Source organism: Salmo salar, chromosome ssa27, assembly GCF_905237065.1.
Source record: "Salmo salar chromosome ssa27, Ssal_v3.1, whole genome shotgun sequence".
NCBI lineage: Eukaryota > Metazoa > Chordata > Actinopteri > Salmoniformes > Salmonidae > Salmo > Salmo salar.
Window position 1 is genome coordinate 30,143,882 of NC_059468.1, and position 24,803 is coordinate 30,168,684.

The 24,803-nt window shown below is 42.5% G+C and overlaps 3 protein-coding genes across 5 annotated transcripts; 1 reads left to right on the top strand and 2 right to left on the bottom strand.

Annotated features, from left to right (window-relative positions):
• The first annotated feature begins 374 nt into the window (after window positions 1–374).
• Window positions 375–4,495, top strand: LOC106588914 (cytochrome b-c1 complex subunit 7). Of its 2 annotated transcripts, none has more exons than XM_014178461.2 (4): window positions 375–477; window positions 1,718–1,786; window positions 1,920–2,086; window positions 4,289–4,495. In XM_014178461.2, the coding sequence occupies exons 1-4, from the start codon at window positions 459–461 to the stop codon at window positions 4,364–4,366; spliced, it is 333 nt and encodes a 110-aa protein (XP_014033936.1). In that variant the 5' UTR covers window positions 375–458; the 3' UTR covers window positions 4,367–4,495. The 2 variants fall into 2 exon arrangements, with proteins under 2 accessions (XP_014033936.1, XP_045565672.1); XM_045709716.1 differs by lacking the exon at window positions 375–477 and adding an exon at window positions 807–829.
• Window positions 4,496–4,497: 2 nt separating this feature from the next.
• Window positions 4,498–7,718, bottom strand: LOC106588912 (leucine-rich repeat-containing protein 14B). Its single transcript, XM_014178459.2, has 3 exons — window positions 7,263–7,718; window positions 6,375–7,003; window positions 4,498–5,779 (listed from the first exon to the last, which is right to left on the bottom strand). The coding sequence occupies exons 1-3, from the start codon at window positions 7,536–7,538 to the stop codon at window positions 5,104–5,106; spliced, it is 1,581 nt and encodes a 526-aa protein (XP_014033934.1). The 5' UTR covers window positions 7,539–7,718; the 3' UTR covers window positions 4,498–5,103.
• A 1,839-nt stretch (window positions 7,719–9,557) lies between these two features.
• LOC106588916 (protein naked cuticle homolog 2-like) lies at window positions 9,558–24,593 on the bottom strand. Of its 2 annotated transcripts, XM_014178462.2 has the most exons (8): window positions 24,357–24,593; window positions 24,215–24,241; window positions 24,040–24,125; window positions 12,306–12,366; window positions 11,646–11,725; window positions 11,401–11,496; window positions 10,820–11,096; window positions 9,558–10,673 (listed from the first exon to the last, which is right to left on the bottom strand). In XM_014178462.2, exons 1-8 carry the CDS (start codon window positions 24,379–24,381, stop codon window positions 10,162–10,164), a joined length of 1,164 nt encoding a protein of 387 aa, XP_014033937.1. In that variant the 5' UTR covers window positions 24,382–24,593; the 3' UTR covers window positions 9,558–10,161. The 2 variants fall into 2 exon arrangements, with proteins under 2 accessions (XP_014033937.1, XP_014033938.1); XM_014178463.2 differs by lacking the exons at window positions 24,040–24,125; window positions 24,215–24,241; window positions 24,357–24,593 and adding an exon at window positions 22,926–24,033.
• Between the last annotated feature and the right edge of the window lie 210 nt (window positions 24,594–24,803).

Genomic DNA, 24,803 nt, shown 5'->3' on the forward strand with positions numbered 1-24,803 from the left:
ATTTTTATTTTTTTACCTTTATTTAACTAGGCAAGTCAGTTACGAACAAATTCTTATTTTCAATGACGGCCTAGGAAAAGTGGGCTAACTGCCTGATCAGGGGCAGAACGACAGATTTTTAACTTGTCAACTCGGGGATTTGAATTTGCAACCTTTCGGTTACTAGCCCAACGCTCTAACCACTAGGCTACCCTGCCGCCCCAGGATAGCTATCATATGCATGGTTTGTATTGAGGGGTATTTATGTGACCTTGGGACATGTTTTAAAACCCACATTTAATGCAAACGTCACTTAAATATTATTTGTCATGCATCATGAATACATACAGATTAATGGTACTTTTCTACTAGTATGTGAGGGACTTTTATTTTGAAATGTTCTAAACTTCCCTAACCCGGAAGTACTTTCTTAGTGTTGCTGACGAGACGCTGATACATTTTACCTTAGACGGAACAACATGGCGTCGAGGGCACCAGGTAAAAGTCACCTGTCTTTAAGCATTTATTTAGCCCAAAATTGAGATGAAACATTGCACATATTATTGAGTAAAGTGGGATGTTGATTTGTGGTATTTTGGTGTGTTCAAATCCATGTTTTGAGATCTCCTTTGTCGTGTCCTCTACTGAGTGTCCTAGCTAATGTTAAGCTAGCTATGACAAATCAAGGGAGAGCTCAGTGTTGTGCTCCAGACTGCTAGTGACATATTTAACCTTTAAATGTAATATATGTCAAATGCATTTTCAATTGATAGGTAAAGCTGTGCTTCGGTCTGATCAACTTTCAAACGCCAGTACAGATTGACGATTATCAAACACTAAGCATCTATGGGTAGGTATAATTTGTGAAACTTTCCAACAGGAATCTGTTCCAAAAACTTCGTAAATAACAAGGATGCCAACAAACAATGCATACAAAGTAGCATGATCAATTAACCTAGCTAACTAGCTGCCGAATAGGCATCAACTCACCACGTAGCTTATTCTTAATGTTTGTCCATAGGCTACCAGAGTGAGGACAGACATTTTTCGGGATTAACGTGGAGAGTGAAAAACTCAACAAAATTGCCCTCTCCCTACCTGGTATTTTATTCTGCCGCTTTGTATGCGTTGTTTGTTGGCAACCTTGTTATTTACGAAGTTTTTGGAACAGATTCCTGTTGGAACGTTCCACAAATTATACCCACCCAGCATCTATTGCCTAGCTAGGTGCAGTAGCTAACCTGGTAGTTGTAAACATCTAGCTAGCTAAAACTAAAACAAAGCAAGATAAGTTGGCATGCTAGCTAACGGTACCCGGTATTACTACTGACATTAATTATCATGTCTGATGTCCTCTCTCCATACTTCCTGTACACCTCAATGTCAGAATGTCCAGATCACACAGTTCCCACATAGCTAGTTCTCTGTAGATAATAACAGCATGTCATGTGATCTACTAGCGCTCTATCCAGTTATCCACCACAAATGTAATGTTTGCAGTTGGGATACTCTCCTTGGTTTGCCCCAAATAATACTGTCAAACCCTCCCTCAAGTCCCTAGTTCTGTAATCATCTCAATTCTACTTCATCTACTTAAGCATCTTAAATGAATGGAGAACATGATTTGGTGTCTCGTTGCTTTTGTACTGCAGTGATTGCAAATGCTTTTCTAACTGTGTTTTAGTAAACCAAATCTTGACAGCAAATTATCTGACTCTTATTCTGGCCTCCCACACAGCAGCTACCGGCAGACTCCTGGTCGGCTTCCGTAAATGGTACTACAATGCGGCCGGATTCAACAAAATTGGCAAGTCTTGGAGTCTTTTCCTTTGGGGCCATCTGCGAGTGTCTTCAGACAAATCTTTTCACTCGGTCTTAGAAACATCTATAATCTTCGGTTAGATATTTCTCTGACACTGTGGTGCTTGTTTTGGTTCCAGGTCTGATGCGTGATGACACGATCCATGAGGATGGCGATGTGAAAGAGGCCCTGCGGAGGCTCCCAGAGAAAGTGTACAACGACAGGATGTTCAGGCTCAAGAGGGCCCTGGACCTCTCCATGAAGCAGGCGGTTCTGCCTAAGGAACAGTGGACTCAATATGAGGAGGTATGGCAGACCTGGGCTCAAATGTCATTTGAAATATAATTTACTTTCTCTGTGTTTGATTGAGCTTGCCTGGCATAATATACCTATATATCAGGTCTCTGCATATAAATACTTAGTTTATCATCCAACCATATCCCTGTCTTTTTAAATGCATATTGATGAACTTTGTAAAGGGCTAAAAATCAAACTAGGCTTCCTCTATAGAAACAAGACATGTTTATCCTCTACAAATTGTGCAAGCTACTTTTATGTCTGTTATAGATTATGGGGATATTATCTACATGCATGCTACGGCATCAACACTTAAATCGCTGGGTGCTACTTATCATTGCACACTTAGGTTTATTACTATCTACAGAACTCACCACTGTGTTTTATATCAAAATGTAGGTTGGACTTCGCTGTCCGTGAGACGAGAACAACATGCTCTCGTGTTTGTCTATAAAGCACTTCTGAATAAACTACCTTCTTATTTATCATCACTCATCAATATTAGAATTAGAATTCCTAAAACCAGGTCTCAAGCATGGATTACACTTGAGGCCCATGCGATTTCCACAGAGTTGGGTATGGCTGCCTTTTCCTGTTGCGCTCCTTATGGAATAGCCTGCAGACTAAACTTAAACTTCAGACTCTTGTCCCCCTTGCCCATTTTAAATATTTATTGGAGGATTTTTATTTTTGTATTGCTTGTAACTGTTTCGGGTAATGCAAGTTTTTGTGCTGTTAGGGGAATAACTTATGTGTAAATGTAATCTGCTGTATTTTTTGTGTTATCTGTGCTCGTTTTGTTTGTCTTGTGTAGTTTCTTAATCATTGTACCTAAACTTTGTGTACACGTGTGTACACAGGGCCCAGCTGTAAAATAGACCTTGGTCTCAGTCTGTTCCTTGTTGAAATAAAGGTAGAATAATAATAATAAAATGTTAAACCCAGCCCATCTGGCACTCCAGGCACGCTAGAGCAAACGCTAAAGATTTCAAATAGTATTTGAACCCAAGTTTGAGGTACAGTGCATATAGAGTACCATAGTGGAGGGGTCATAATACTCATAAAACCTAGCGGTCAAACGGTAATGGTTCCAATCGTCTTTGCACCATTCATTTTAAAAACACTTAAAATAAGGTCTGTGTTTCATGTAGGCTTACCCTGGCATGATGTTTTGATAAGTGTAAATCTCTAGGACAAGGTGACTTTTTTGATAACTGTGTAAATCACTCTAGGACAATGTGAATTTTATCAATATATTCACCTCTATTTACACCCCTAGGCCCCAAATGAGACGCTAATTAGCTGCTAATGTGGCTATCATAAAGAACTTCAAATGCCATGATGATCTGGACGAGACTGCAAAAATCTCTGGATTAACTGTCTAATGTTAGCTAAATGTAGTAATTAATAAGTTAGCAACATTTCTTTTAAATGGACAATTCTGTGAACTGTCTTTCGCAAGTTTTAAATTGACCCAATACCTGTTAGCAAAGGTGTCAGCTAGAGATGACGTGCAGGAGCTTGCAGGGATTTGTAGTTTTGCATGATGTCTACTTTGCAGGGATTTGTAGTTTTGCATGATGTCTACTTTGGTGCAATTAGCATTTTCGAATCTGAGAGTAAATAGAGCCGAATATATTGATAAGTCACCTTGTCTGAGAGATATTTACATGGTTAGCAGAACGTCACACCAGGGTAAGCCTACATGAAAAACAGCCCTTATTTTAAGTGTTTCTAAAATCCCCTATGGGAAAATGAATGGTGGAAAAACGATTGGAATCATTTCCCTGTTTGACCATTAGGTTTTATGGGTATTATGACACCTCCACTGTTGGGCTCTATAGTCTCACATACAATAGTTTGTGTACAGGAAGGGCTTTGAGATATCACAGGGGAAATAAAAGATACGTCAGAAGTTTCACAGCAGTTGATGTTATGGCATGTGATGAAGGACAAAATCTAGCCTGTCAGAGGTGATATTGTTATTATATTGATCGTGCTACACTACTTGAATAATCAACGTGAAGCAAGTAGGAGTAGAGACTTAAGGTTGGATTGGAATTAGCCAATTGTTGAGGAGTTTGGAGACGCCTATAAAGCTGTTTAATGTCTACCAGATGTGTTTTTTATACTAAAAACCACATCTGGTAGAGGTGGTGGGAGAAAATGTACAGAATTAACCTTGTTTTTGTGTTTGACCTTTCTCCATAGGATGTACATTACCTGGAGCCTTACCTGGAAGAGGTCATCCGTGAGAGGAAAGAGGTTGAGGAGTGGTCGAAGAAATGAGATGAATCTGGAGGGCTGTTGTTCTTCCTCTTTGGTCTGGTGCATGGTTGTCCTCTGTTATAATGTTTAAAATAAAGTTTACCCTGTGGGAAGACTGTGCTTATTAAAAATGTACATTTTCGCAAAAGATGTGTGAGTGAGAAGGATTTTTATTTTTTAAAGCAAACCAGGATTTGATCCCCACAGTAATAAAGTTGTATTTACAGTAAAGTCAGTTTAATCCCACATTTTATAGCACTTTTGTAAAAACAAACTTTCACTCTGGTCACATATAAATGTCATAATATACAAGATACATCTAAACTGAAATATATACCGTACATGTAAATACACGTTCAGTATACAAGTAGTACTATTCTTAACTAAGCATTCAATGCTTTACTATAATTGCCACTCATGAATGGAAGACCAAAAGGACAATTCAATCTATACTATAATCTAGGGCCAGTTGCATGTCAAAAAATCCCCTGATAATGGGGCAATACATTTGTCAAAATATCTGTTACAAGTACAGATGAATTGGTACGTATGGATAGAAAACATTACTCAAGGCCTTCAGTCATCCCAATAGTCTAAAGCCGTCTCTCTTTGTCTCCTTCCCTTTATATGCACTGATTTCTTAGACTTGTTTTGATCTGTGGAAATTAAGTGTGGGAAGCCACTATAGACAATTGAGATGAACCGCTTGTATTGCACAAACCCTTGCTCTATTAGCCCTCTGGTATTCTACCTGCACTTTAATCAACCTCTTTGTTGGATCTCCTGTTGTCCAGGGCTGTAATTGTATCAATAAAGTTTCCAATGACGCTATTGAAGGATTTCACCATGGACACCCCCAGCTCGTTACTGGTCTCGTTGATATCCGCGTCATAAGCGCCCAACAGGGGGGTAACCACCTCTACGTTCCCCCTCCCTGCCCCCTGAAGGATCCCCATCAGTTGACCCCTGACGTCCTGAAACATCTCCCTGTCGTACTGCAGCAGTACCGTCTCATCCATGGGGTAGGAGACGTCCTCGGGGTAGCAGTCCCGGGGCACTGGCAGCTCCACGTACCTCAGGGCTGGGAACCCGGCGGCCAGTGTGGAGAAGAGGCGGCGCAGGGCCGTGGCGCTCAGAGGGTTGCCCAGTATCTTCAGCTCCTTCAGGCCGCGACAGGGAGCCAGAGCCTGGGTCAGGATGTCCATGTGTTCGTCCTCCAGGTCACAGTCCTCCAGGGTGAGGCTGTGGAGGGTTGCGGCGCAGCGCTGGAGTAGCTTGATGAAGGTGGTGGGGAAGAGGCCGCACACGTCGTGACCACTTATGTCCAGACTGACCAGGTTCTCGCTGTGCAGGCTATTGGCCAGGTAGACCATATCTGTTCGGTTCAGGTGACAGTTGGCCAGCTCCAGGCATTGCAGTGGGGTGATCAAGGGGCTGTGGACAAGGCCAGAGGGTCAGAAATGTATTGCAGTGAATGTTCACTATTTTGCAACGTTATCAATTGTTTGTATGTGTGTGTGTACTCCTCATTTCACGCATGCTTGACAAAAAAAGCAAAGGCAATATGAAAGCTTTACGATGCATGCCTAATTAATGGACAAGTGCAGGTGTCTGCTTGTTGTTTTGGGTCACGGCTTCAGTGATATTTCAGTGTCAGCTGTAATTGACACCGTATTCCCTTCAAAGTGCACTACTTTGGACCAGGACCCATAGGGTTCTGGTCAAAAGTAGTGCACTATATAGGGAATAGGGTGCCGTTTGGGAAGAAGACAATGTCAGCCGTTGAGTGTCCCTTGGTTTCTGGCCGACCTGCAGATTTAGCAGCAGTCAGCTGTCTACATTGTCCCGCACAGCCAAGCAACAAAAACAAAATGCCACTGAGTATAAACTGAGTACTGCAGCCCCCAGGCTATGATATTACACAGTGGGAATGCATCAGGTTGAATAGACACCCCAGAGCTATATATACAGTACACATCAATACCTAATATATATATACATATACACACACACACACACACACACACACCTTAGCAGTCTTCGCAGGTGTCCGGTGAGGGTAGAAAAGCCCATGTAGAGCTCTGTCAGTTCAGTCAGCCGGCTCAGCAGATCCCCAATGGTCGCCAGCAGGTCATCCTCATCCGAGCCCAGCCTTCGCACGTCCATCGCCCCCGCAGGCAGCGTCAGGGACTGCAGCTGGGGGAACTCCATCCGGGACAACAGCAACTCCAGGTGCGGGGCCTCCAGGTGAACGTTATGGACCACCTCGAGTCTCCTCATGGCTTCCGGTTGGGCCACACGCAGCACGTAGAACAGCTGTTTGAGGGCCAGGGAGTCGGCTCGGAACCCGACGAAGCGCAGCTTCAAGGGGCAGTGACGGAGGAGCAGGAAGGCCTGGGCCACCACCTCGTAGTTCCGCCCGGTGACGAAGCCGTTCAGGCGCACGTCCACCTTGGTCTCGAGGGCGGAGGGTGCAGCATCATCCGCCTCGATGGCCACCATGACCTCGTAGCACATGCGGGTGAGGAGCTGGGTGCGGGCCCAGCGGCCCAGGGTGGCTCCACAGGCACAGGAATGGTGCTCTGTGTCCTTCAGCCCAGTCAGGTCCACCACACGGAGGGTCTTGGCGTAGGTCTCTGGGGGCCGCAGTACATAGGACTGGAGATGGAACATAGAATCTAGTTGTTTATTGCCATAAAATGAGAATTTGTCTTACAAATCAAAGACATAGGTCCTTATATGATGTAAGGTGAAATTTTAAACGTTTATTGCCCCAGTGGCAACTCAAGTAACTACAAACACATTCAGACTTGAAGGAAAACAAAAAACGTGTCACATTGGCCAAGACCCAGTGCCTCAGTTCACAAGTAGCACTTTTGACCAGTGAAAATGACACCAGAACACATAGTAAGCCTACCTTCAGGCCAGTCAGCAGAGCTTCCAGGCACAGCCGGCAGGTGCATGAAGTCAGATCCTCCTGGCAGTCCACCGTCTTTCCCAGGAGCCTTTGCAGGTTAAGCTCGTGCAGGGGCCAGGTCTGGACGAGGTCGTGGAGGAGGAGGGCCATCTCGTGCATGTAGCAGGCCTTGAAGAGGAGCGGGTAGAGGTTGAACGACACACAACTGAGGTTCTCCCTGGCTCTCTGGCCACTCTGGGCAAACCCCTCGGCAGCGAGGAACCTGAGACTTTTCATGGCTCTCTCTTCTATGTTCTATCTGTCCTCGAGGTCTGGGTCTTGAAGTGTTAGGATCAACCAATCATCCCTTGTAACTGGATGTGTTTGTGTTGCTGCTCTCTCCCCGAGGGTCTCTCTGTGTGTTGATTCTTTGTCTCTGCCAGTACTGTATATCTGTCTGGACCTCGTTTTGCTGTGGTATCATGTTGTGAAAGAGAGGCTTGGGGCACGTGGTAGGTGAGTGGGAGGACTATTTTTAGAAACAGCCGTCTCATTCCCTTCACCTCGTGAACAGGGAGTCTATTTACAACCTACACCAAACGCCGAGCAGCGACAACCTTTCCTAGCCTACTGCTTACAACATGAGGCCCAAGCTCCCTACATACCGCCAACATTGAAATGACCTGTCTATGCAATCAATCTATACATAAACACCAGTGACAATAACAGCAAAGCAATGTAAACAAACATAGAAAACACAGTACTGCTACATGTACACTACTGCCGTACAGGGTAACATTGGCAACATGCCCACAATGAAATGATAGATTTACTGAAGGCTTAACGGTTTATCAAGACCAAAGCAGTGGTGGATCAGTCGTCATAGCGCAACTTGACCGGTTACGAAAACATTAATTTGAGTACACTGGAACCTCCAGAGTGAACCTCCAGAGTGTTCTAACACTGGAACCTCCAGAGTGTTCTAACACTGGAACCTCCAGAGTGTTGTAACACTGGAACCTCCAGAGTGAACCTCCAGAGTGTTCTAACACTGGAACCTCCAGAGTGTTCTAACACTGGAACCTCCAGAGTGTTCTAACACTGGAACCTCCAGAGTGAACCTCCAGAGTGTTCTAACACTGGAACCTCCAGAGTGTTCTAACACTGGAACCTCCAGAGTGTTCTAACACTGGAACCTCCAGAGTGAACCTCCAGAGTGTTCTAACACTGGAACCTCCAGAGTGTTCTAACACTGGAACCTCCAGAGTGTTCTAACACTGGAACCTCCAGAGTGTTCTAACACTGGAACCTCCAGAGTGAACCTCCAGAGTGTTCTAACACTGGAACCTCCAGAGTGTTCTAACACTGGAACCTCCAGAGTGAACCTCCAGAGTGTTCTAACACTGGAACCTCCAGAGTGTTCTAACACTGGAACCTCCAGAGTGTTCTAACACTGGAACCTCCAGAGTGAACCTCCAGAGTGTTCTAACACTGGAACCTCCAGAGTGAACCTCCAGAGTGTTCTAACACTGGAACCTCCAGAGTGTTCTAACACTGGAACCTCCAGAGTGTTGTAACACTGGAACCTCCAGAGTGAACCTCCAGAGTGTTCTAACACTGGAACCTCCAGAGTGAACCTCCAGAGTGTTCTAACACTGGAACCTCCAGAGTGTTCTAACACTGGAACCTCCAGAGTGAACCTCCAGAGTGTTCTAACACTGGAACCTCCAGAGTGTTCTAACACTGGAACCTCCAGAGTGAACCTCCAGAGTGTTCTAACACTGGAACCTCCAGAGTGTTCTAACACTGGAACCTCCAGAGTGAACCTCCAGAGTGAACCTCCAGAGTGTTCTAACACTGGAACCTCCAGAGTGTTCTAACACTGGAACCTCCAGAGTGAACCTCCAGAGTGTTCTAACACTGGAACCTCCAGAGTGTTGTAACACTGGAACCTCCAGAGTGTTCTAACACTGGAACCTCCAGAGTGTTCTGTTCTAACACTGGAACCTCCAGAGTGTTCTAACACTGGAACCTCCAGAGTGTTCTAACACTGGAACCTCCAGAGTGTTCTAACACTGGAACCTCCAGAATGTTCCAAATACTTTGATGACAAGTCTTAGAGCCTTAGCATGTAATGTTTTGCTTTGGCCATGAGAGAGAAACACATTTGACAACTTCCACACGCCGTAAACAGTGTGTATTGCTTCATTGTTTCTTACAAATGTTTATTTTGTTTAGATTTTTCATATTGCCAAAACATCAGCCTTCATTAGAGTGTGTGTATTTTTCAGTTGACAAACTACAATGAACACAAGCAAAGTTGATCATGCTTTAATACATCAAAATACAGACAATACAAAACATACTGCATAAACTCTAATACAGGGATGGATCTGTTTAAACCTTTGCCTTAATGAAGGTATTCATTCATTATATTAAATGTAAGTTGTAATCACAGGAGGTTGGTGGCACCTTAATTGGGGAGAACGGGCTTGTGGTAATAACTGGAGGGGATTCAGTGGAATGGTATCAAATATATCAAACACATGGTTTCCAGGTCTTTGATGCCATTCCATTGGCTCCATTCCGGCCATTATTATGAGCTGTTCTCCCCTCAGCAACCTGCACTATAGAGACCTGAGAAGAAACATCAGTTTAGAGGGCTTCCAAAGGTGAGTAGCATATTCAACATGGCACATTCAACATGAAACTCAGTTATCAATACAAGGCATAACAGTTCCTTTTTGTACGGAGTTGCTATTACTCCTTAGCATGGAGAGTGGTGGTGTCCCACAACCCTATACTATATCTAAGGCCCACCTGACCTGACCAGGAATGGCTCAGGGCCCTAGCTATAGGCTAAACCACAGGGAGGTGTTTCTCTCAGTCTCTGTATCCCTGAGTGGAGTGCAGACTGCAGTCATGCCGGGGGGTGGTAGTGGTAGTGATGGTGGTGGTGGTGATGGTGCTCGTGGTGGTGCTCATGCCTCTGAGCCAGGGGGACCAAGCCCCCAGACGAGGCAGGCAGGCTGGGCAGCATCTCCCTCTCTCCCCCTGGCTGAGCTTGAGAAGCAGGCTGGTGTAGGTGGTGGAGGGTTCTGGAGGGGGACCCAGCTTCTCTGGCCCTGGAGCGAAGCCTCTTACTGTGGCTGTGCTGTAAGGGGAGTTGGGGCTGGGAGTGTGGCTGGGAGGAGTGGCACCACATGGAGGCCTGGTGGCCATGGAGCTTGCTTGATTTACCCCCATGTCCTCCCCCTCCTCCTCCTCCACCTCCTCTGTCTCTCCCCACTGCCTTGACGTGGCCCCTGAGAGACCTGTTGAAGGAGAGGCCCCTACCTCTGGACTCAGTTGCACCGCAGTTCTCCCCTACCAACTCTGAGCGGTGCTGCTGGTCTGAGCGTGCGTCCACTCCGGGCTCTTGAGAGGGGGCGTCTGCAGAGGATGGACAACAAACATCATGTTATGTTGCCATTTTTCTTTGTTGAATGTCATTCATCTTTGGTGTATTTTCAGTAAAAACATGTTGACTTTAATGATCTGTGCCTCAAAAGTGCTGAAAATTGTCATTGTGTACCTACCTGCATTGTCAAACTTGGAGGAATAGTTCTCTATCCCAGCTAGGTCTAAGTAGTGATTCCTGCGTTCTGTGTTTTCATCCACACAGTGAAAAATCCTCTCTGGGCTCCCAGCCTCCTCCTGCTGGACCTCCATTCTGTCACCTGTTCTGGAGCCCCGGCCAGAGCTGCTGGAGGGGCTTAACACCAGTTTGACCTTCAGGGCTGTGCTGCTACATGACGGCTGCTTGGCCGACGCTTCAACCACCTCATAGATGGACTGCATGAGACTGCACATATCCTGTAACACGCACACATCATTGTTCACCCAGGCACATACACGCGCACAAACACCATCATCACACACACAAACACATCATCATACAAGCACAAACACCATCATACACACACACACACACACACACACACACACACACACACACACACACACACACACACACACACACACACACACACACACACACACACACACACACACACACACACACACACACCATTAGCAGGGCAGCAGAGTTATCTTCATCTAAAGAGAAAATGTATAATGTGCAACAGTTGCTTGTTGTAGGCGTGTGAAGCTGCTTTACCTGCTTGGTGACTTTACCGTTGTTGTCAAAGTGATACAGTGTGAAAACCCTCTCTTGCCGAGTGTCATCCTCCAACACCACGGTGCACTCTGTGTCCTGTAACCATGAACAAACACAATGGATGAACAAACACAACACTACCATATTATGCTCATCAAACAAACCCTTGCTTTACTGTATATAGCAGTAATAAACTACTATGTTATCTACATAGATTCTATATAGATTGTCCTTTTGAAGCTCACATCAACATGGCAGTTTCTCTTCCTGGGCTGTCTGAATGGAACGTGGATGGAGCTCTCCCTCTCCTCTGGTAGCAGTACCACTGTAAAAAACACACAACATTCTCATTAGCCTTGGGCTGGGAAAGCTTGTGTCGACTCAACCTATCACATTCTCATTAGCCTTGGGCTGGGAAAGCTTGTGTCGACTCAACCTATCACATTCTCATTAGCCTTGGGCTGGGAAAGCTTGTGTCGACTCAACCTATCACATTCTCATTAGCCTTGGGCTGGGAAAGCTTGTGTCGACTCAACCTATCGCATTCTCATTAGCCTTGGGCTGGGAAAGCTTGTGTCGACTCAATCTATCACATTCTCATTAGCCTTGTGCTGGGAAAGCTTGTGTCGACTCAACCTATCACATTCTCATTGAATGGGTATTTGCTGTTTACAGACGATAATACACACATAGTATCCCAGGTTTAAGGCATTCGCGTACAAATATAAAACAAATGTCCTTTTACCCAGACAAGAAAGGGGTATGCTTAGTAAAGATATGCATCATACTGAATCAAACATATTCATCATTGAGTATGATGTTAAGTTTATGATGTATGCTAGATTTGAATCAGTGCAACAGTAATGTGATCAGCCTGATCCACTGAGCCGTCTTTCTCTACTCACCCTGTAGGGGGCTCTTATGGTTCAGGACCTGCTCATCCTTCACTTCCCTTCTGCACATCTCCTGGAAAAAGAGGGAGAGGAGGGATGGACCAAGTGAGAATTAGGAGAGAAAACATTACAGAAGTGGGGTAGGAATAGAGAGAGGGAGAACAAAGCAATAAGTGACTCAGAGATGTGAGAGCAGGAAATCTTTGATCATCTGGGGGCATATTGTTTGTCATCATCTGGGTAAATAATACTGTGAGAACCAGCATCACACCTCAACTTCTGATAAATTCAATAAAGCGATATGAATGTATAATGCACATCCGCCTCTAAATACGCACATGCGCACACACACACACACACACACACACACACACACACACACACACACACACACACACACACACACACACACACACACACACACACACACACACACGCTAGATATACAAGTAACTAGTAGAGTACCAGTAGTGATGCATTTCCCCTTTGGGATGAAAGCTGAGCTTCTAATCTGACCCCTGATCTCCTCCACTCAATGAGACAGAGTGTGTTCTACAGCTGAGGTACTGAGGTCCATGGAGAACCCCGGAACCTTGTCACATGGGACACAATGGGGAACAGAAGGTCAAGAAGTCACCACCCAGAACACAGGAGCCGCAGACAGACGACTGACCTTCTCTCCCACTTGGCACACACTGGTTGAATAATGACGTTGAACCAACGTGGAATAGACATTGAATTGACATCTGTGCCCAGTGGGCTGTTTGTCTCTCGTTTCTAATCTGGCCTTACTGAGAGATATAATCTGTCAGGGTCTATTTTCCTAACATATGAAGAGCTACTTCTGATATCAGAGACCAAAAATGGCTGACATTTGCTCAAATTCACCTCAGAATCAAATGTAAATATCCAGAAGAAGCAGAAGACAACTTCAATTCTATTCTAGGTGTTTTATTCTATATTATTTTATTTTATTCTAGTATAAAGCAGAGATAGTATATTGCACGGGAGAAAGGTTGAACCTATCAGGGTGAATTTCCTGTAAGAGCAGGCAGGCGGTCACGCCCTGGCCATGCCAGCTGTGACATCACTCTATCCAGTAAAAGTAGATCCATTAAGTCACTCTTGGTAATAAAGTAATATCACCCACCGAGTTCCCATATATGAGTAGAACTGAGCGTCTCATATGGAAACAATAACACATGGTAAATGTACAGACTATGTTCATGAACCTGCTGAGACTACAACCTATTTATAATGCCTATGGGCTCAAAAATGCTCAAAATGGATATTAGCTTCAATTAATTCCACTGGGTACTTCTTGCTTGGCGAGTGCCTACACCTTGAAACTAGGTGTTCCCTTGAACGGTGCTGAGCATATTGCATGTGTTAGCAAGACCTATCAAGATCTGAGCATATGATATCCAACCCTCTGTTGCAACAAGTCAGAAACCCGTCAAAAAATGACAGTGAAAGCACCAAAACATTGGATCTGTGCGTCTTACTCTCTCCACCATAGACAGTCCGAACAGCACCCAGTCGCCCACAGCAACAGAGTAACAAAGAGCCTGTGGAGTCTGAGAGGACGATGCTGACAGATAACCCTGACTGCTGATGGCTTCACCCAGCATCCCAGCCAAACTCCTGCCATCGGCCACCACGCTCTGCCTGCTACGGGCCCTTTTATCTGGGGTAGGGTTACCGACCGAAAGGGGGGGTAACCCTACCCCAGATGAACTGGGTGTCACTAACTTTTGCATCCTGTCCCGTAGCCCCCCTCTCTCCCACTCCCATTAGTTAGAGTCAAACGCAGAGCCCTGGGAAGAGAACAGTGCAGGGCTTTGTTTGAACAAACTCTCTTCCTGTCAACCAATACCTGGATAGGTGGTTGATCATCTCTCTTCCTGTTAACCAATACCTGAATATGTGGTTGATCATATGGGGGTGGGGCTGCATGGGGAAGGATGGTTGCTTCATCGCAGGAGTTTATGTGAATCGGCTTCTATATACCAAAATAGGAAGATAAATCACTGAAAGTTGGTATACAGTTGATATACAAAAAAATGGAAAGGGGTTAGGGGTTGATTTCAGACACAGGCACAGAATAACCATTAAGAAGTGCTCCTTTTCAGAGGCCTGGCCTTGCTCACAGAAACCAGATGTGAGAGATTTCTGGAGGAGAATAGAGGGAGGGATTTGGATGTTGAGCTGTAGTTGGGTGAGGAAATACTGGAGCCAGAGTCTGTATGGGTGGTTTGGCTGCTGAAACATAGAGCTCATTTCACAGGAAGAAAATACCTCTCTAGCCTCCAGAACATAGCTAGCTAGCTATAGAATCGGGCCTCTCTCCAACTCGCCAATCTGGTCTGCTGGCCTTCAGGGAGCAAAGCATTGGGAAATTTCAGATCATTGTGCGTAGAGATGTCGAAGTGTTCCCACCACTCAATGACATGATGAACCATGGTTTCTTTTTAATTCTCTCTCTCTCTCTCTCTCTCTCTCTCTCTCTCTAGTCTTCTGTCTGAGCGAACAGCCCAGCAAACAGGGTGGTTTCCAAAATCACTTGAAGGTTCTCCAAGTAACCAAACATGAAAGGGGGAGAAAGACACCCAAATGATCCAATCTGTGTTTGGGAAAACCAGCTTCCCTGGCTCAGAGCTGGAATATTCTGGGAGGCGATCTCAGCCCAAATATGATCACAGAGTCCAGAGTCTGAACAGTCTACAGCCGATAGAATAATGAATCGAAACCTCTGGGGCAACAAACAGGACAGAAAGAATACAAGGAGGGTTGGAAGGAAGATTCCCACCACTGGGCACAGTCTTAAATGTAACGTCTATTCCATGTTGGTTCAACGTAATCTCATTGAAATTACATGGAAACAACGTTGATTCAACCAGTGTGTGCCCAGTGGGCCTCTTCAAACACAACAGACTGACTGGTCCAGTTCACTGCAGTTACAAATCCATACACACTAGACATACTGTGATGTAAACTGATACCCGATGTGGTTGGTTTCTCCTCTAACTTTGTTAGTGTTTGTACATTCTAATCTCTGGCTCCCATATCTGTACATGATCCAGACCTGATTTGTACAAACAGATTTGATAATCAAATGTGCCTTTGTTAAACCATCAGGTGATGTTTTCAGCACTGCAGCCTGAGTTACTGTAATTGGACAGAAACAGTATGTCAAAATTGAGGTAAGTCTGAAATTGTTTAAAATCCTGCTTGAAATAAGGATGACACATCCTATAGGTTTTTCTGCAAACATTGTATCACGTGACTTTTGAAAACGGAGTAGAACCAGTACAGAATGGAAGAACACATCACAATCAGTAGCTGCTGAGATCAGACACCTTACAGTAAAGACAGCAGGGCCTCACTCCAAAACATGGCTGCTGTTTATTTTCAATTTATGCATGGTAAATATGTTACTCTTTCTGAAGAGAGGAAAGTCTAGGACCAGTGCCCGCAGCACACACTCTATACAAAGCACACACACACGCACACGCACACACACACACACACACACACACACACACACACACACACACACACACACACACACACACACACACACACACACACACACACACACACACACACACACACACACACACACACTGCTTTTGAAGTGGAGAAGCCAGAAGAGGATGAGAGAGAGGAAGAAAAGGGTAATTGTTCCATGGCTAACAATGGGATCTCTGACCAAGGTGGGTGAAGGAGACCTTAGGTGTCTCACTGGGTCTATGAGCTGAGGCTGCAGGATGTTGACACAAAATATATGTGTTCCTGCTAGACCCTGGACACACAGACGGAGGCATCACAGCTGAAACATCGGTGAAACGAAATAGTGAAATATCTCACTCTACAATCAAGGACAGACAGTTCACTATTAGATTCTGCTGCAACACAACCGAGACGTTGCAGTTTAATGTGACCTTATAATTGAAATAATAATCAAGCTTCCTTACTGAAAAGAGGACAAACCATGAACATAAGCTCAGAGAGCCAGGCACACATATGAAGTGCCCAGGCAAAAAAAATATAGTTTACTACAAACTTTAGGCCCCTGCTGACAGTTACATAAGCAATGGTGTCATGGAGCAGTTAATGGTGGGGCTGGAAAACAGAATCACACAAACAACTGATTTGCCATTAAAAAGACATGGCGGATGTTGGTCTCATTACAGGAACCTGGCAGACTATGCCTCTCTTTCTGAAGTAAAGGCTCCAGAGAGGAAGCAACATAGACCAACACTTCATCAACACCTCCTCACCACCACAATGACTTAAAAATGTCCATGCAGACGGCATTCAGCATGGCTCCAATAGGTCTTTCCAAGTGTTGAGAGATGATTATGAGAGTTAAAAGAATACATCAAAAATATGTGAGTGAGCCAGTGAGGGGTCACACAGTTAAATAAGAGTTATGAGCATGTTGGTTTATAGGACTCTCACTATGTTACATGATGTTGTATAGGACTCTCACTATGTTACATGATGCTGTATAGGACTCTCCCTATGTTACATGATGATGTTGTATAGGACTCTCACTATGTTACATGATGTTGTATAGGACTCTCACTATGTTACATGATGTTGTATAGGACTCTCACTATGTTACATGATGCTGTATAGGACTCTCACTATGTTACATGATGTTGTATAGGACACTCACTATGTTACATGATGTTGTATAGGACTCTCACTATGTTACATGATGTTGTATAGGACTCTCACTATGTTACATGGTGTTGTATAGGACACTCACTATGTTACATGATGTTGAATAGGACTCTCACTATGTTACATGATGTTGTATAGGACTCTCACTATGTTACATGATGTTGTATAGGACTCTCCCTATGTTACATGATGATGTTGTATAGGACTCTCACTATGTTACATGATGTTGTATAGGACTCTCCCTATGTTACATGATGATGTTGTATAGGACTCTCACTATGTTACATGATGTTGAATAGGACTCTCACTATGTTACATGATGTTGTATAGGACTCTCACTATGTTACATGATGTTGTATAGGACTCTCACTATGTTACATGATGTTGTATAGGACTCTCACTATGTTACATGATGTTGTATAGGACACTCACTATGTTACATTATGTTGTATAGGACTCTCACTATGTTACATGATGTTGTAAATGGACTCTAACTATGTTACATGATGTTGTATAGGACTCTCACTATGTTACATGATGTTGTATAGGACTCTCACTATGTTACATGATGTTGTATAGGACTCTCACTATGTTACATGATGTTGTATAGGACTCTCACTATGTTACATGATGTTGTATAGGACTCTCACTATGTTACATGATGTTGTATAGGACTCTCACTATGTTACATGGTGTTGTATAGGACACTCACTATGTTACATGATGTTGTATAGGACTCTCACTATGTTACATGATGTTGTATAGGACTCTCACTATGTTACATGATGTTGTATAGGACTCTCACTATGTTACATGATGTTGTATAGGACTCTCACTATGTTACATGATGATGTTGTATAGGACTCTCACTATGTTACATGATGTTGTATAGGACTCTCACTATGTTACATGATGTTGTATAGGACTCTCACTATGTTACATGATGATGTTGTATAGGACTCTCACTATGTTACATGATGTTGTATAGGACTCTCACTATGTTACATGATGTTGTATAGGACTCTCACTATGTTACATGATGTTGTATAGGACTCTCACTATGTTACATGATGTTGTATAGGACTCTCACTATGTTACATGATGCTGTATAGGACTCTCACTATGTTACATGATGATGTTGTATAGGACACTCACTATGTTACATGATGTTGTATAGGACTCTCACTATGTTACATGATGTTGTATAGGACTCTCACTATGTTACATGATGATGTTGTATAGGACTCTCACTATGTTACATGATGTTGTATAGGACTCTCACTATGTTACATGATGTTGTATAGGACTCTCACTATGTTACATGATGGTGTTGTATAGGACTCTCACTATGTTACATGATGTTGTATAGGACTCTCACTATGTTACATGATGTTGTATAGGACTCTCACTATGTTACATGATGTTGTATAGGACTCTCACTATGTTACATGATGGTGTTGTATAGGACTCTCACTATGTTACATGATGTTGTATAGGACTCTCACTATGTTACATGATGTTGTATAGGACTCTCACTATGTTACATGATGTTGTATAGGACTCTCACTATGTTACATGATGATGTTGTATAGGACTCTCACTATGTTACATGATGTTGTATAGGACACTCACTATGTTACATGATGTTGTATAGGACTCTCACTATGTTACATAATGATGTTGTATAGGACTCTCACTATGTTACATGATGTTGTATAGGACTCTCACTATGTTACATGATGTTGTATAGGACTCTCACTATGTTACATGATGTTGTATAGGACTCTCACTATGTTACATGATGTTGTATAGGACTCTCACTATGTTACATGATGTTGTATAGGACTCTCACTATGTTACATGATGCTGTATAGGACTCTCCCTATGTTACATGATGATGTTGTATAGGACTCTCACTATGTTACATGATGTTGAATAGGACTCTCACTATGTTACATGATGCTGTATAGGACTCTCCCTATGTTACATGATGATGTTGTATAGGACTCTCACTATGTTACATGATGTTGTATAGGACTCTCACTATGTTACATGATGTTGTATAGGACTCTCACTATGTTACATGATGTTGTATAGGACTCTCACTATGTTACATGATGTTGTATAGGACTCTCACTATGTTACATGATGTTGTATAGGACACTCACTATGTTACATGATGTTGTAAAGGACTCTCACTATGTTACATGATGTTGTATAGGACTCTCACTATGTTACATGATGCTGTATAGGACTCTCCCTATGTTACATGATGATGTTGTATAGGACTCTCACTATGTTACATGATGTTGAATAGGACTCTCACTATGTTACATGATGCTGTATAGGACTCTCCCTATGTTACATGATGATGTTGTATAGGACTCTCACTATGTTACATGATGTTGTATAGGACTCTCACTATGTTACATGATGATGTTGTATAGGACACTCACTATGTTACATGATGTTGTATAGGACTCTCACTATGTTACATGATGTTGTATAGGACTCTCACTATGTTACATGATGTTGTATAGGACTCTCCCTATGTTACATGATGATGTTGTATAGGACACTCACTATGTTACATGACGTTGAATAGGACTCTCACTATGTTACATGATGTTCTATAGGACTCTCACTATGTTACATGATGTTGTATAGGACTCTCACTATGTTACATGATGTTGTATAGGACTCTCACTATGTTACATGATGTTGTATAGGACTCTCACTATGTTACATGATGTTGTAAAGGACTCTCACTATGTTACATGATGTTGTAAATGGACTCTAACTATGTTACATGATGTTGTATAGGACTCTCACTATGTTACATGATGTTGTATAGGACTCTCACTATGTTACATGATGTTGTATAGGACACTCACTATGTTACATGATGTTGTATAGGACTCTCACTATGTTACATGATGTTGTATAGGACTCTCACTATGTTACATGATGTTGTATAGGACTCTCACTATGTTACATGATGTTGTATAGGACTCTCACTATGTTACATGATGATGTTGTATAGGACTCTCACTATGTTACATGATGTTGTATAGGACTCTCACTATGTTACATGATGTTGTATAGGACTCTCACTATGTTACATGATGTTGTATAGGACTCTCACTATGTTACATGATGTTGTATAGGACTCTCACTATGTTACATGATGCTGTATAGGACTCTCCCTATGTTACATGATGATGTTGTATAGGACTCTCACTATGTTACATGATGTTGAATAGGACTCTCACTATGTTACATGATGTTGTATAGGACTCTCACTATGTTACATGATGATGTTGTATAGGACTCTCACTATGTTACATGATGTTGTATAGGACACTCACTATGTTACATGATGTTGTATAGGACTCTCACTATGTTACATAATGATGTTGTATAGGACTCTCACTATGTTACATGATGTTGTATAGGACTCTCACTATGTTACATGATGTTGTATAGGACTCTCACTATGTTACATGATGTTGTATAGGACTCTCACTATGTTACATTATGTTGTATAGGACTCTCACTATATTACATGATGTTGTATAGGACTCTCACTATGTTACATGATGCTGTATAGGACTCTCCCTATGTTACATGATGATGTTGTATAGGACTCTCACTATGTTACATGATGTTGAATAGGACTCTCACTATGTTACATGATGCTGTATAGGACTCTCCCTATGTTACATGATGATGTTGTATAGGACTCTCACTATGTTACATGATGTTGTATAGGACTCTCACTATGTTACATGATGTTGTATAGGACTCTCACTATGTTACATGATGTTGTATAGGACTCTCACTATGTTACATGATGTTGTATAGGACTCTCACTATGTTACATGATGTTGTATAGGACTCTCACTATGTTACATGATGTTGTAAAGGACTCTCACTATGTTACATGATGTTGTATAGGACTCTCACTATGTTACATGATGCTGTATAGGACTCTCCCTATGTTACATGATGATGTTGTATAGGACTCTCACTATGTTACATGATGTTGAATAGGACTCTCACTATGTTACATGATGCTGTATAGGACTCTCCCTATGTTACATGATGATGTTGTATAGGACTCTCACTATGTTACATGATGTTGTATAGGACTCTCACTATGTTACATGATGATGTTGTATAGGACACTCACTATGTTACATGATGTTGTATAGGACTCTCACTATGTTACATGATGTTGTATAGGACTCTCACTATGTTACATGATGTTGTATAGGACTCTCCCTATGTTACATGATGATGTTGTATAGGACACTCACTATGTTACATGACGTTGAATAGGACTCTCACTATGTTACATGATGTTCTATAGGACTCTCACTATGTTACATGATGTTGTATAGGACTCTCACTATGTTACATGATGTTGTATAGGACTCTCACTATGTTACATGATGTTGTATAGGACACTCACTATGTTACATGATATTGTAAAGGACTCTCACTATGTTACATGATGTTGTAAATGGACTCTAACTATGTTACATGATGTTGTATAGGACTCTCACTATGTTACATGATGTTGTATAGGACTCTCACTATGTTACATGATGTTGTATAGGACTCTCACTATGTTACATGATGTTGTATAGGACTCTCACTATGTTACATGATGTTGTATAGGACTCTCACTATGTTACATGATGTTGTATAGGACTCTCACTATGTTACATGATGTTGTATAGGACTCTCACTATGTTACATGATGATGTTGTATAGGACTCTCACTATGTTACATGATGTTGTATAGGACTCTCACTATGTTACATGATGTTGTATAGGACTCTCACTATGTTACATGATGATGTTGTATAGGACTCTCACTATGTTACATGATGTTGTATAGGACTCTCACTATGTTACATGATGTTGTATAGGACTCTCACTATGTTACATGATGTTGAATAGGACTCTCACTATGTTACATGATGTTGTATAGGACTCTCACTATGTTACATGATGCTGTATAGGACTCTCCCTATGTTACATGATGATGTTGTATAGGACACTCACTATGTTACATGATGTTGAATAGGACTCTCACTATGTTACATGATGTTGTATAGGACTCTCACTATGTTACATGATGATGTTGTATAGGACACTCACTATGTTACATGATGTTGTATAGGACTCTCACTATGTTACATGATGTTGTATAGGACTCTCACTATGTTACATGATGTTGTATAGGACTCTCCCTATGTTACATGATGATGTTGTATAGGACACTCACTATGTTACATGATGTTGAATAGGACTCTCACTATGTTACATGATGTTGTATAGGACTCTCACTATGTTACATGATGTTGTATAGGACTCTCACTATGTTACATGATGTTGTATAGGACTCTCACTATGTTACATGATGTTGTATAGGACACTCACTATGTTACATGATGTTGTATAGGACTCTCACTATGTTACATGATGTTGTATAGGACTCTCACTATGTTACATGATGTTGTATAGGACTCTCACTATGTTACATGATGTTGTATAGGACTCTCACTATGTTACATGATGTTGTATAGGACTCTCACTATGTTACATGATGTTGTATAGGACTCTCACTATGTTACATGATGTTGTATAGGACTCTCATGCCCCTACAGCTCTCCAAACCTGATTAACTCATTAACAGTACTAGGCCTACATCTGAGGCACAGGAGGCTGCTGGGGGGAGGACGACTCATAACAGTGGCTGTAATGGAGTGAATGGAATGGTATCAATCACATGGAACCCATGTGTTTGATACCATTCCATTCATTCCGTTCCAGCCATTATTATGAGCCCGTCCTCACCAGTTAATATGCCACCAGCCGCCTGTGATGTGAGGGCCGTCCACCCACCACCAGACACTACGCCAACCATACCTTGTTCCTTCACTGTTGTTTCTCAGTACAGCTTGTCTCTGTTGCAGTCAGAAAACCAGGACCAGATGTGTAGGTTCAGTATGGCGGCACGGAAAGACCCCGCTGTTCTGGACGGCGGCCATATGCGTTTCACACCGACATGACAGCCTCCTCTCACAGAGAGAGCAAAGGAAGGAGCAGGGAGAAAAAAAGCCCCTTTCCAAACACCTTTCATGTCCCTGTCTTGGCTGTGAGCCATGATCCTGTGGCTGCCTTGCCTTGGCTGGGACTGTGAGGGAGGGAGCGTGTCTGGCTAGTTTATTATCCTGGGCTGGGGCAGACCTGGCTGAGACTGACTGAACCCCAGTGTGAACCAAAGTGTGAACCCCAGTGTGAACACCTGTGTGGACACAATATGAGCCCAAAGTGGTGACTGACAGTATCAGTCCTCTATTCAATTGACGGATGTTAACAAGACTGACAAGACAGTAATTCTCAATGTTATTTGTTGTTTACCAATTTACCAACCCTAGATGATACATACTTTGGTTGTGATTTTGGAATAAAGATTGATGAATACAACAACCTCCTGTAATCAACATTGAGAATGGTCAGTTGACCTCCCTCTGTGTTATAAAATAACCACCTTTACATGTCAATTAGGGTTCTTACCCCTCCCACTGGTCCATTCATCTGCCCCATCACAGGACTCCACCATTGTGGTTCTCATTAGCATCATTATCTAAGTTCAAGCCTCTCCACTCTAATGACACACGTCTGTGTTGCTATCCATTTACAGGCTTTTCTATGCCAAAAAATGCCACACTTTTATCCAAAGCGACTCTTATGCGTGCATACATTTTTTCCCTCTATCCTCATGCTACACAACGGAGCTACAGAGGACAACTTGATATTGATGTTGATATTTGTGATGAGGTAACTGACTTTCTGAGGTAAAGGCATGTTACTCTCTCTCTCTCTCTCTCTCTCTCTCTGTGACACTCTCTCTCTGTGACACTATTTCTCTGTATCTCCCCCCTCTCTCCTTCTCTCTGAAGTCTGCAAAAGTGTCAAAATGTTAATCATATCTCAACTCAGGTGTAAAATATATCAACTGTATTATAATGTACTGTACCTGCTTAAATCTGATTGTGTGGGTGTGGAGACCAGTATGTTGCCACTCTCCCTGACAGGTGAGCACATTGGCAGCAAAACTACCACCTAGAAAACAAAAATAAAATAACAAATAGACTATACTCTGCATGACATTTTATATTTGAGAGACGTACTTCTGAGTAGGTGATTCTTACCTTCAGGATTTTCTCTGCGTTTACAGGCTATCCAAATTATGCATGAATGGAAACATAAAAGATAGAAAGAAAATACTGTTATATTTCGGTTATTAAGAGATATACGGTAGCCTCTGAAAATAATCTAAATACCAAGTTTTACCATGTTTTGATTGGAGTTTGCCCATATTTTGTGGTATTTCCTCTTGTGCCTTGAACCTTCATCTATTTGCGAATTGACCAAGACATCTTCATCATCTCCCATTGATAACAACAAAGACAGTTATATCCTGTATGCACCGATATATCCATTTTGCCATCAAGTTATTAGAGGGTTGAGATAGGCTAAAGTTGGTTGAGGTAAACAAGAGGACTGAAGCTTTAGGAAAGTGATCGCAATATGGACAGAGGGAACTTGCGGAATTTAATATGAAAAAGAAACGAATAATCTATAGAGGGTACAGCACCTCCTGCTGTATATTAGGGGAAAGTATTTTCCCCAAACTAACTGTGGATTTGTATTGTGTGTGCATATAACAAATGACAGTGTCATAATGTAACGCATGCATGATGTGCCTATGCATGTGAACATAAAATAAGAGCCCTTCAT